At 37.1% G+C, this 9,599-nt stretch overlaps 1 protein-coding gene across 1 annotated transcript; it reads left to right on the top strand.

Moving 5' to 3' along the window:
* The first annotated feature begins 5,536 nt into the window (after positions 1-5,536).
* ahsa1a (AHA1, activator of heat shock protein ATPase homolog 1a) lies at positions 5,537-9,051 on the top strand. The gene is made up of 9 exons (XM_035524519.1): positions 5,537-5,662; positions 6,415-6,605; positions 6,724-6,806; positions 6,900-7,017; positions 7,109-7,197; positions 7,425-7,550; positions 7,952-8,053; positions 8,140-8,191; positions 8,827-9,051. Exons 1-9 carry the CDS (start codon positions 5,583-5,585, stop codon positions 8,988-8,990), a joined length of 1,005 nt encoding a protein of 334 aa, XP_035380412.1. The 5' UTR covers positions 5,537-5,582; the 3' UTR covers positions 8,991-9,051.
* The last annotated feature ends 548 nt before the right edge of the window (positions 9,052-9,599 follow it).

Genomic DNA, 9,599 nt, shown 5'->3' with positions numbered 1-9,599 from the left:
CAATGGGTAGCAGATTGAATTGTTGATGTCCAGGGTGGGATGGGTCTTTGAGTATGTTGGCTGATTTGTTGAGGCAGCAAGAGCTGAAAAGGTCTGCCAAAGAGGGCAGTGAGCAACCAGTGATCTTCTGGGCAGTAGTGATGACCCTCTGAAGAGCTTTCCTCCCTCCTGCTGAGCGGTTGGCACCCCACAGCGCGATGCAATACATCAAGACTCTGAATGGAGCAGCAGTAGAAATACACCGGCAGCTTTTCGTTTTCTTGATGAGCCTTGGCAAGTAACTGAGGTAGGTGTTGATCTGGGTTATTGTATTTTTTTTTGTTTTTCTGTTTAGGCATGTGTGACATGTCGTAGAGAAAGAGTAAAGCGTGCGTGTGGTTGAGTGCATGTTTTATTCTTTCTGTGTGATGTTTGAAAAACAAATGTGATTGCTGAATTTTTTGGTTGTTTTTAGGGGAAAAGTTCACAATAAAGGCATATGGACAAGGGCATAAACAATAGTTATACTAATGAACTGAAGAATAGCTTTGGGGTAATAAATGTCAATAATAAAGATCAATAATAAACATCCTAAAAGAAAATAACAGTAATCCAATGTTTTTAGTACATCTTTTCCAAACAGGAAGGCTTGCCTCAGAGGCAGTGGTACACTTAAAAGTTGTTAGACCAACATCAAGAGTAATTGTCAATGCTTGCCAAGTGATGTGGCCTGCTAGGCAGTGTTCATGGGCAGAATTCACAAAATATGTATTTATCACTAATGCAAAACATAGAAAACAGCCAAAAGTCTAAATGTACGAGTGAGTTGTAAAATACATTTGCTACACAGTTGTAAAATACTTTTGTTTAAATTAATTATTTATTATTATTTCCTGTTTTTAATTTTCATTACTTAACAATTTGGAGATATTTGTAAACATATATCGTTCATGTATTACAGAACACAGTTCTCCAAACGTCTTTAACGTCAACGCCAATTCTTTAAAGCTACTTGCTAAAACTGATCTACTGTAGCGTTTCCGTTGGTTACTCGCTACTGCCACCCAGTGGACTGACAATTATTGCATATCATAACGTATTTTCTGAACAGACAGAAACAAAGACAAACGAGACAATTGCATTAAACACAAAATAAATCTTTCTTAGAAATTGTCTTGTTTCAAGTCTTTATATTTTACAGATTCAGTCTATCAGACTTTTTCACTGTGTGAGTAGATCTTCTCAACATAGGTAAGTGTGTTTGTTCAGCTGCCATAGCTTTTCTCTGAACTGTTGATGGTTGTGGTGATGCAGAGGACTCTGGCTCTGTCACTAGGCTGTTCGTGCAATGTCTCTTGTATTTTCGGAAGACTCCAATAGCCTCCTTAGAATTTGTTGATCCTCTGTTATGACAGTATAAAACCTTGGACCTGCTTCATCCGGAGCAGTCGCCTTTTTGTTCCAGATGTTTGCATCACCAATCCTTACTGTGTCCTCTCTGGAAAGTGGTTGTAAACTCTGTGCTGAGTGCTCATTTGCTTTTTGTCTCTTTCTCAGTTTCTCTTGCTTTAGGATCCTGTTTTGTTACAGTCCTTTAGCATGAGGAAGTGTGATTTGTAGCTTGTGCTACAAAAAAAAAAAAAAGTTCAGCTGCAGACAAACCTTGTTTAAGAGGTGAGGATACGTAACTCAAGAGAGCTAATTAAGGATCAGCATTGTCATCTTTAAGCAGTTGTTTGACAATGTGGACTCCCTTCTCTGCCTTGCCATTTGACTGAACGTACAAAGGACTTGAGGTGACATGTTGAAAGGCTTCCATTTTTGCAAAGGCTTGGAATTCCTTTGCATTTCCATTGTCATTGTACACAATCTAAGGGACGCAAAGACTGATTTCATATGTTTGATTACACATTCAGCAATGGGAAGCAGTGTGAGCTCAGGATAATTTGACAGGTAATCAATTACCAGCATGTAGGTTTACCTTAAAAATCTGTAAATCAGTACCCACTTTCTGCCACACCTCATCTGGTAGGTCTGCAAGAATCGCAAGAATCATGGGTTTCTTTGGCTTTTATTCTGATGTTTCCAGCGAACTGCACATCTTAAGACCATTTGGTCAAAGTCAGCATTCATTTCTGTCCAGTGAACAACAGTTGTGACCCTCCTCTTGTATTTCTTGGTTCTAAGGTGCCTGTATTTTATTCTATTTAGCAAGTCTCATTCAGGGACTGTGGAATGACAGTCCTGTTCGGTCTGAGCAAAAGTGCATTTACCACACTCAGCTCTAATGGTGAGAAAAATGCTGAAAAACCTTTGGGCCAACCATTGTTCATATATTTTATGACCTGTTGTAGGACGTTTAGTGTAGTTTCGCTTGCAATCAGTTTGGATTTTATATCTGACATATCTGGAAGAGTTTTAGCAACCAGGTTTATATGCAAGGTCACATCTGTCTTCGTGGAATTTTCATTGTGTTGCTTATCTTGTGTTGCTGCTTGAGACAGGGCATTTGCCAGAACAATGTATTTTCCAGGGGTGTAGATCCATTCAAAATCATAGTGCTGAAGTTTCATCATTAACCTTTCGATTTATGGAGATATTTTCACATTTATCTTAATGATTGCTATTAATGGCTTGTGGGCTGTTTCTGACACAAATGTTGGTAGGCCATACACATAGCTGTGGAACTTTTCTATCTTGTATACTAGACCCAAGCATTCTTTTTCTATTTGAGCATATGTAAACCATGCTTTTCTTGGTTGAATTTATTTGTTGAGTCTCTTAAATGTCTTGGCAATGAAAAAAAAAAATTCTGTTACATATCTGAAGGCCCTGCAGTTTTTTCATCTGTGAACATTATTTCCGCAAACAATGTTATTTGTTCGAGTTACTTTCCTATTTTTTTTTCCACCTAAAACGTCATTAAAAGGAGTGTTTTGAGTTTTTTCCCCGTCTGTCGTCTTTTACAGTACTGCTGTGTGGGGGTGTACCCCAGCAGATTAATTGACTACCTCTGTGTCAGACGTAACCACCCAGTCAGTCAGTACGGCGCAGGATGAAAATATGATCCCATCAACACGGTTTTACTTTTATGAACATGAAGAGGTGAAAGGCCATTGGGGTGTCAGTCAAGAGTGGAATCCATGCTGTGATAAAATAGAGGCTAATCAAATTCCCTGGTAAGAGGACGCCACAGTTCATGATTTAAGAAGTAATTTAGAGCGGTAACAACTGTCCATTTATTACATGTTGATCACTTTTACATTAAAACTATTGACTAACGTTAACTACAGCTAGCTATATTCGGCTGGTTAACCAGGTCGGACTAAGAGGATGTGACTATATACGGCGGGAGCTAAACGTGTGAAAGTTCATTGACAAATTACGGTTTCAAAAATGACATACAACTTTATAAAAATAAATTTGTAGTTTCGCTAAATGACATAACAAAATTAGCAAACTGTACCTTGCATATTTTGTTATATTCTCATTGCTTGCTACATTATTGAACAAAGTGTCGAATGAAAAGTTTGTAAGTCTTTATTTTTAAATAAGTTATCATCCACACTGCATCCAATAAGTGTCGGGAAAGTTGTTGCTTTCAACTTGAGTCTGCTGGCAAATCGGGGCTGTACTCAGCTCAATTATCAAATGAGTTCCCAGTAAAATGACTGCTACAAACTCTTGTATTGGGTGTCAATTCAACCCCCCAAATGAACTTGAGCCATTTTGATTTGGTCTAGTTTTCTGGAATAACATGCAGAGAGTAACCTTGCATCCAAAAACTGCGCGATATCTCTCTTACTCAAGTAGAGCGATGCGGAGTGAGTGAAGTGTGGAAGCATCAGGTGATTTCACATGAATATGCAATATAAGGTATCTTACGATTCGCTATAGTCAATTAGTGTTATCTGTGATGTCTAAGATCACACCAAATAAAGTATAATTCCTGAACGGTGGTTATCAAAAATGTGAAATTTAGATCTTATTTTATGTACTGTGCAAAAGCATGAAGATAATCACCTACTTCCTGCTAATGTAACATTTTGAGTAAGGAGGAAAAATACTGTGCAGGGCTTTTAATATTGATCGCTGTCACTTTTCCCCCTTCTTTTATGTGGGCATTGTAGATTATGAATACTTTATTTTGGATGTTCTGTTTTATATTTCATGTTCGTGATTGCATTAAAATATATACTTATATATAAAATGTATTGATTTATTAAAATTTAGCTTTATAATACGCCTCAGAGCTCTTAAAGTTGAATTCTTTCTAACGCTCCTTGCGACTCTCTGAGGTATGCACTGGATTTGTGGTGTTTGATGTGAAACATCTATTTGTTTAACTTTATCGTTGTGCCATTTAACAATGAAAATACTAATTTGCATTGTTGATATAAGTAATTCTAAGTATCCAGAGTTAAGCTTTGTCCAACAATGTATGTCCAATGTATGTCCAACATAAATGATCATCATCAGTATCATCTTATTCTCTCTTTTTTTTCTTTACGCATTTCATGGTGTGTGTCACATTGGTAGCAGGCTGAGAAGATCAATTCAGACTTTTCCCTGAGACACATTCCAGCTACTCCAGTAGGGTACCAAGATGCTCCCAGGGCTCCTGTGTGGTAATCCCTTCAGTTGGTCCTGGGTCTGGGTCTAAGCCTCCTTCCAGTGGGACGCACCTGGAGCAGGAGCCGATCAGAAGGCATCAATATAAGATGCTCAGACCACTTCAATTTACTCCTCTCAGTCTTGAGGTGCAGTGGCACTATTCTGAGGCCTTCTTAGATTTCAGAACTATCCACTCTGCATTCAGCAACAAAGAAATCTCATTTTGCTACTTTTATATCTGATCCTATTCACTCTCTCACTACCTATATTTTGTGAACAGAGGTGAGGATGAGTGCTTCCTTTTAAAACTAAGATCCTGCTTTTTTTCATAACCCATGAACAAAATCCTTAGATACTTTAAACTCCTCTACAAAGGGCAAGTTTTCTCTGACTTAAAGGAGCATTTCATTAATTTCCTTGACTATTGTTGTTATTCACTTAATACTCTCTCTAGACAAATACTCGGATGGAAAACCTCAGCTGCATTTGTGTCTGACACAGTATTTCATAGTTTTGTGAGTGTGTGCATTTGTGCGTCAGACTTGCTTATAAATACATTTGACACATAATTACTGCATTAGCGATTTAAGGTGGACCGACGATCGGGAAAAGTAACTGGCGAATCCTTTTAACCTCCAATTTGCTGATATTTTTTTTTCTGGTACTTTCCACACGCAGCAACATAAAGACTCCGTACCGAGAGACATCCAATATTGGTTTCTGTCAAGTGCCTTTACATTTAAAGAACGAGTTTATTCATAGGTTAGATTGGTCGGAGATACAAATTGCAATTTTCAGAAAGTTGGATTTATTAAGACTTGCAGGGCTTATTTCAGTGTTTTGGCTACGTTAAGTGAGTTGAGTTGTGTCCTGTTCTTTTTACTAAGAGTAGCTCTGTAGAAAGATCGGGTTTGTTATTTCTTTCTCTTTAACTCACACTGCTGTTTGTCAGATATAGCTAGCCTACTATTCTGCTTTACAAATCTGTCATGGCGAAGTGGGGAGAGGGGGACCCTCGCTGGATAGTGCAACAGATGGCAGATGCAACGAACGTTAATAATTGGCACTGGTAGGTTTAAATATCTGTCAGTTTGAAGGAACGTCATGGGGGTTGGCTAGGGAAATATCTTCAATAATAAATAGTTAACTGCTGAACTCTATTCATAATCGTCCTAATCTCCCAGTTAAGAAAATTGCAAGATAGCTGCGTGGCTAACTAGGGAGATGCTTGTCTGTAAGCGTTACGTTATCTATTTAGCTAGCTAACTAGCCGTATACCAGATGCCAAGGATTTCTGTAAACGGAAAGTAAACTAAGTACACTTTAGCGTACTTTTCGCCGAAACTGACAATGGTACTAAATACCAATTTACATATTCACGTTTAAAAGTACAGTTAACTAGCGCAAGTCTGCTAATTGCGTTTAATGTAATTGAATTAATACAAAGAGGCAGGGATGTGTTTTTGTATTAATGCTGTTATTCTCTTATTTTATGGACATAAAATCATGCATAGCATAGTAATTTGTTTCATATAACCTGTTTCTCCATTTTCCTCATTTTGGTTAGATACCTCTAGAATGCTGTCTGTTCTTGTAAGGGTAATGGCTATTTATAGAAACTGTCATGGGGAGAGGGAAGTAGCAGATGGCTAGACAGACTCCCATTTTTTATTAGTATCAAAGTATACAACTAGGGATATCTGTGTCGGAGTGACATGGTCCCAAGAAACATTTGTTCTATCCCCGTATTTACTGTAGATAAATGCACCCACTGTCTTATTTTATTCTTCAAATACTGGATTATTGAATTTTATATTACAGGACGGAGCGTGATGTTACAAGTTGGTCACAGGACATATTGAATGAGCTTCTTCTCAGGGTTCATGTAGAGGGTGCAGATGGCTTTTGCGAAATCACAGATGTCAGCAAGATTGAGGGAGAGGCTTCCATTAACAATCGCAAAGGGAAACTCATCTTCTTCTATGAGTGGACCATTAAAGCCTCATGGACTGGTAATGTTTTTGCAGTGTGTATTTTTTACCAGTTAAATGAAATGTGTTTTCATGAGATTCATTTTGCTTTATGTACCTTTTTGCGTCACCCTCTTCATGTTTATTTTCCTTAATTTAGGAACCTCAAAAAATGGCATTAAGTATAAAGGAAACATAGAGGTGTTAAACCTTTCAGATGAAAATGATCCCGATGATCTGGATGTGAGTGTCTACTAATAGGATATTCATGAGATGAGAGAATGTTGACTACAGCCACCTTAAAATCTTGTTTATTTGTTTATGGTGTATACACAGATATGTATTACAGCATGTAAAGACCAGCCACCTACTCCTCTAACTGTCCTCATGAAAAAAGAGGGAGAGAAGGAAATCAAATTGGCTCTAGCAGGCTACGTCTCCCACCTAAAGAAAGGTGAGGCTGCTTAAACTAATCTCCAATAAACATTTTTCGTTGTTTTGGCCATTGGTTTTTAATGGATCTCTAAACATGTTATTTATTATAGAGTTCTCCCAGGGTATGATCCTGCCGACATCAGATGGTGTTAATAAACAACAGCAGACACAGATAAAGAGCAAAGCGAATAAAACTCAGGTACAGTCTGATTAATTTGTTTGAACATTCTGGGATATGTTTGTTTACTAACATTTACTGAGCCAAAATGCATTTATAGTATTAGGAACATTATTACATTGGTACAGAAAGTAGTCAAAATCTCACTGTATCATATAACTATAGTTGTTGTCCAATACTTCAGAGAAATCAAACCCTGCTTGATGTGAGGGATATACTTGTATATTTATCCTTTCCTCCATGCATAGGTTGGTACCAGCACTCCAACTAAAGTTCTCAATTCTGGAGTAAAAATCTCCACAGTCCAGTTCAGTTTGAAAGAGAAATTCATGACCTCACCAGAAGAGCTTTATAGAGTCTTCCTCAACCAAGAGGTTAGGGCTAATCTTTAAACTCTCTACAAGAATGCATGTACTTGTAGGAACTTGTAGGAACCTCAACATTCTGACAAGGTTGACAGTTCAGAAGATTGAAAGGTTAGTAACCATATTTGCAGTTACAATGTACTATCTATAAACAAGTTCCTGTGTAACTGTTAATTGCTTTGATAATAAATTTGATGGTTGATAGTGGGTTATATTTATATTTCTTAAAATGCATATAATAAGTAATGATTTTTACTTCTTGCAAACAATTTGTTAGGTAAGCTCTGACTATGGTGTGGTTCATCATTTTGTGTATGAAAATATTATTGTGAACTTTTATATATTAAATGTAAACCACAACATTGAATTTTCATTAGTCTTCATCCAATGTTTTTCTTTTGATGGTTTAGATGGTCCAGGCATTCACGCATCTTTCTGCATTTGTAGACGGGGACAAGGGAGGCAAATTCCGGCTGCTGGAGGGGAATGTACACGGAGAATTTGTTGATCTGGTGAGGGCAAAATTCATTTAGTACTTCTTCATCAGCAGCACTAGCAAGTATGATGACAACTTACTGACACAACCTGTGCATTTTAGGTCCTAGACCAAATGATTGAAATGAGATGGCGTTTTTCAGCCTGGCCTGCAGGTAGGACGTCTCATTTTATGTACAGGAGCAAGTTTATCAGACCCAGCAGTGTTTTTTATTATATAAAATGTTTTACTGTCAGTGCTTGATTGTGAGTGGTCTGCCACCCAAACATGTCCAGCCAGAGGTCTTGTGATCAAAAACTGACAAATGATGAAGGACTAGAGGATGTGTCTGTGAGTTTAACTCTTTGTTGCCAAGCAACAATACAGTCGTAACTGTCTATCAGGTGTTTTTAGTTGCTTGCAGTTTATACCCTACAAAATGTATTGAAATGATAATGAGCTAATCCAACAAAACCTTTGCTATAATAATAAGAACCGTAGAATTTCATTAAAAGAAATATAAATTTCATGATAATCTGCTATTCCAAGAGGTCTCTGCTGTGTATTTATACCATGTCCCTCCTAAAGACCTCTTAAAAATGGTATTCCTATTATGATTAAGTTTCTAATAAAATGTATACAACCCTTAAAGCTTAATAAACACAGTTTAGTATAGTACACTGTGTAAATACATATAAACCTTATGCTTGGTTTATCAATCATTCTAACTAAGACAGTTCTTTATTCAAAAGACTACAGTCTCTTTTACTGGTCTTTCTTTTTATTTAAATTAAATTCATTCTTTTGCAGAGCACTACTCAACAGTAACTGTGAACTTTGTTGACCGGAGTGGAGAAACAGAACTGATTCTGAAAGCTACAGGTGTCCCGAGCAATGAAGAGGAGAGAATGAAGGAGGGCTGGCAGAGATACTACTTTGATGCTATTAAACAGACATTTGGTTATGGAGTCTGAATTTGACACACACACACATACACACACACACACACACACACACACACACACACACACATACACGCGCACGCATATATATATATATATATATATATATATATATATATATATATATATATATATATATATATATATATATATATACACGTGCGCGCGCGCGTGTGTGTGTGTGTGTGTGTATGTGTGTATCCTTCATTAGCTGCGCAAGCAAAGTATACATGTGTACCTTCTCCCAGAATGGAATATTACATTGGACATTGTGACAGTGTATGAAAAACAGTTCCAAAGTCTGAATCTACTACCAACAACTTTTTGTATCAAAATTAATATGATTTTGCTCATTGTTATAGTTTTTATATAAAATCTATATATGAACTTAAATTATAACTGAATATGTTGTCCACACACCACATTTTTAATCTAACTGACTCAGTTAGTATGGTTACCTACATTACTGTTACTGTTGCTAGTGCTAAAGAAAGGTTTCTGATGAAAAATATTTTCCTGCGCATCGTTTAATCAAAGAAGCTGGGTAAAGCAGTTTAAGGCCAAAATATTCTGAGTGCTAAAGATCGACAGATTCTTTGTTCTTAGTAGTGGACGGAGATG

Source organism: Electrophorus electricus, chromosome 3, assembly GCF_013358815.1.
Source record: "Electrophorus electricus isolate fEleEle1 chromosome 3, fEleEle1.pri, whole genome shotgun sequence".
Lineage (NCBI taxonomy): Eukaryota > Metazoa > Chordata > Actinopteri > Gymnotiformes > Gymnotidae > Electrophorus > Electrophorus electricus.
Note: the sequence above shows the minus strand (reverse complement) of the source record. Positions and strands in the feature narration are given on the sequence as shown.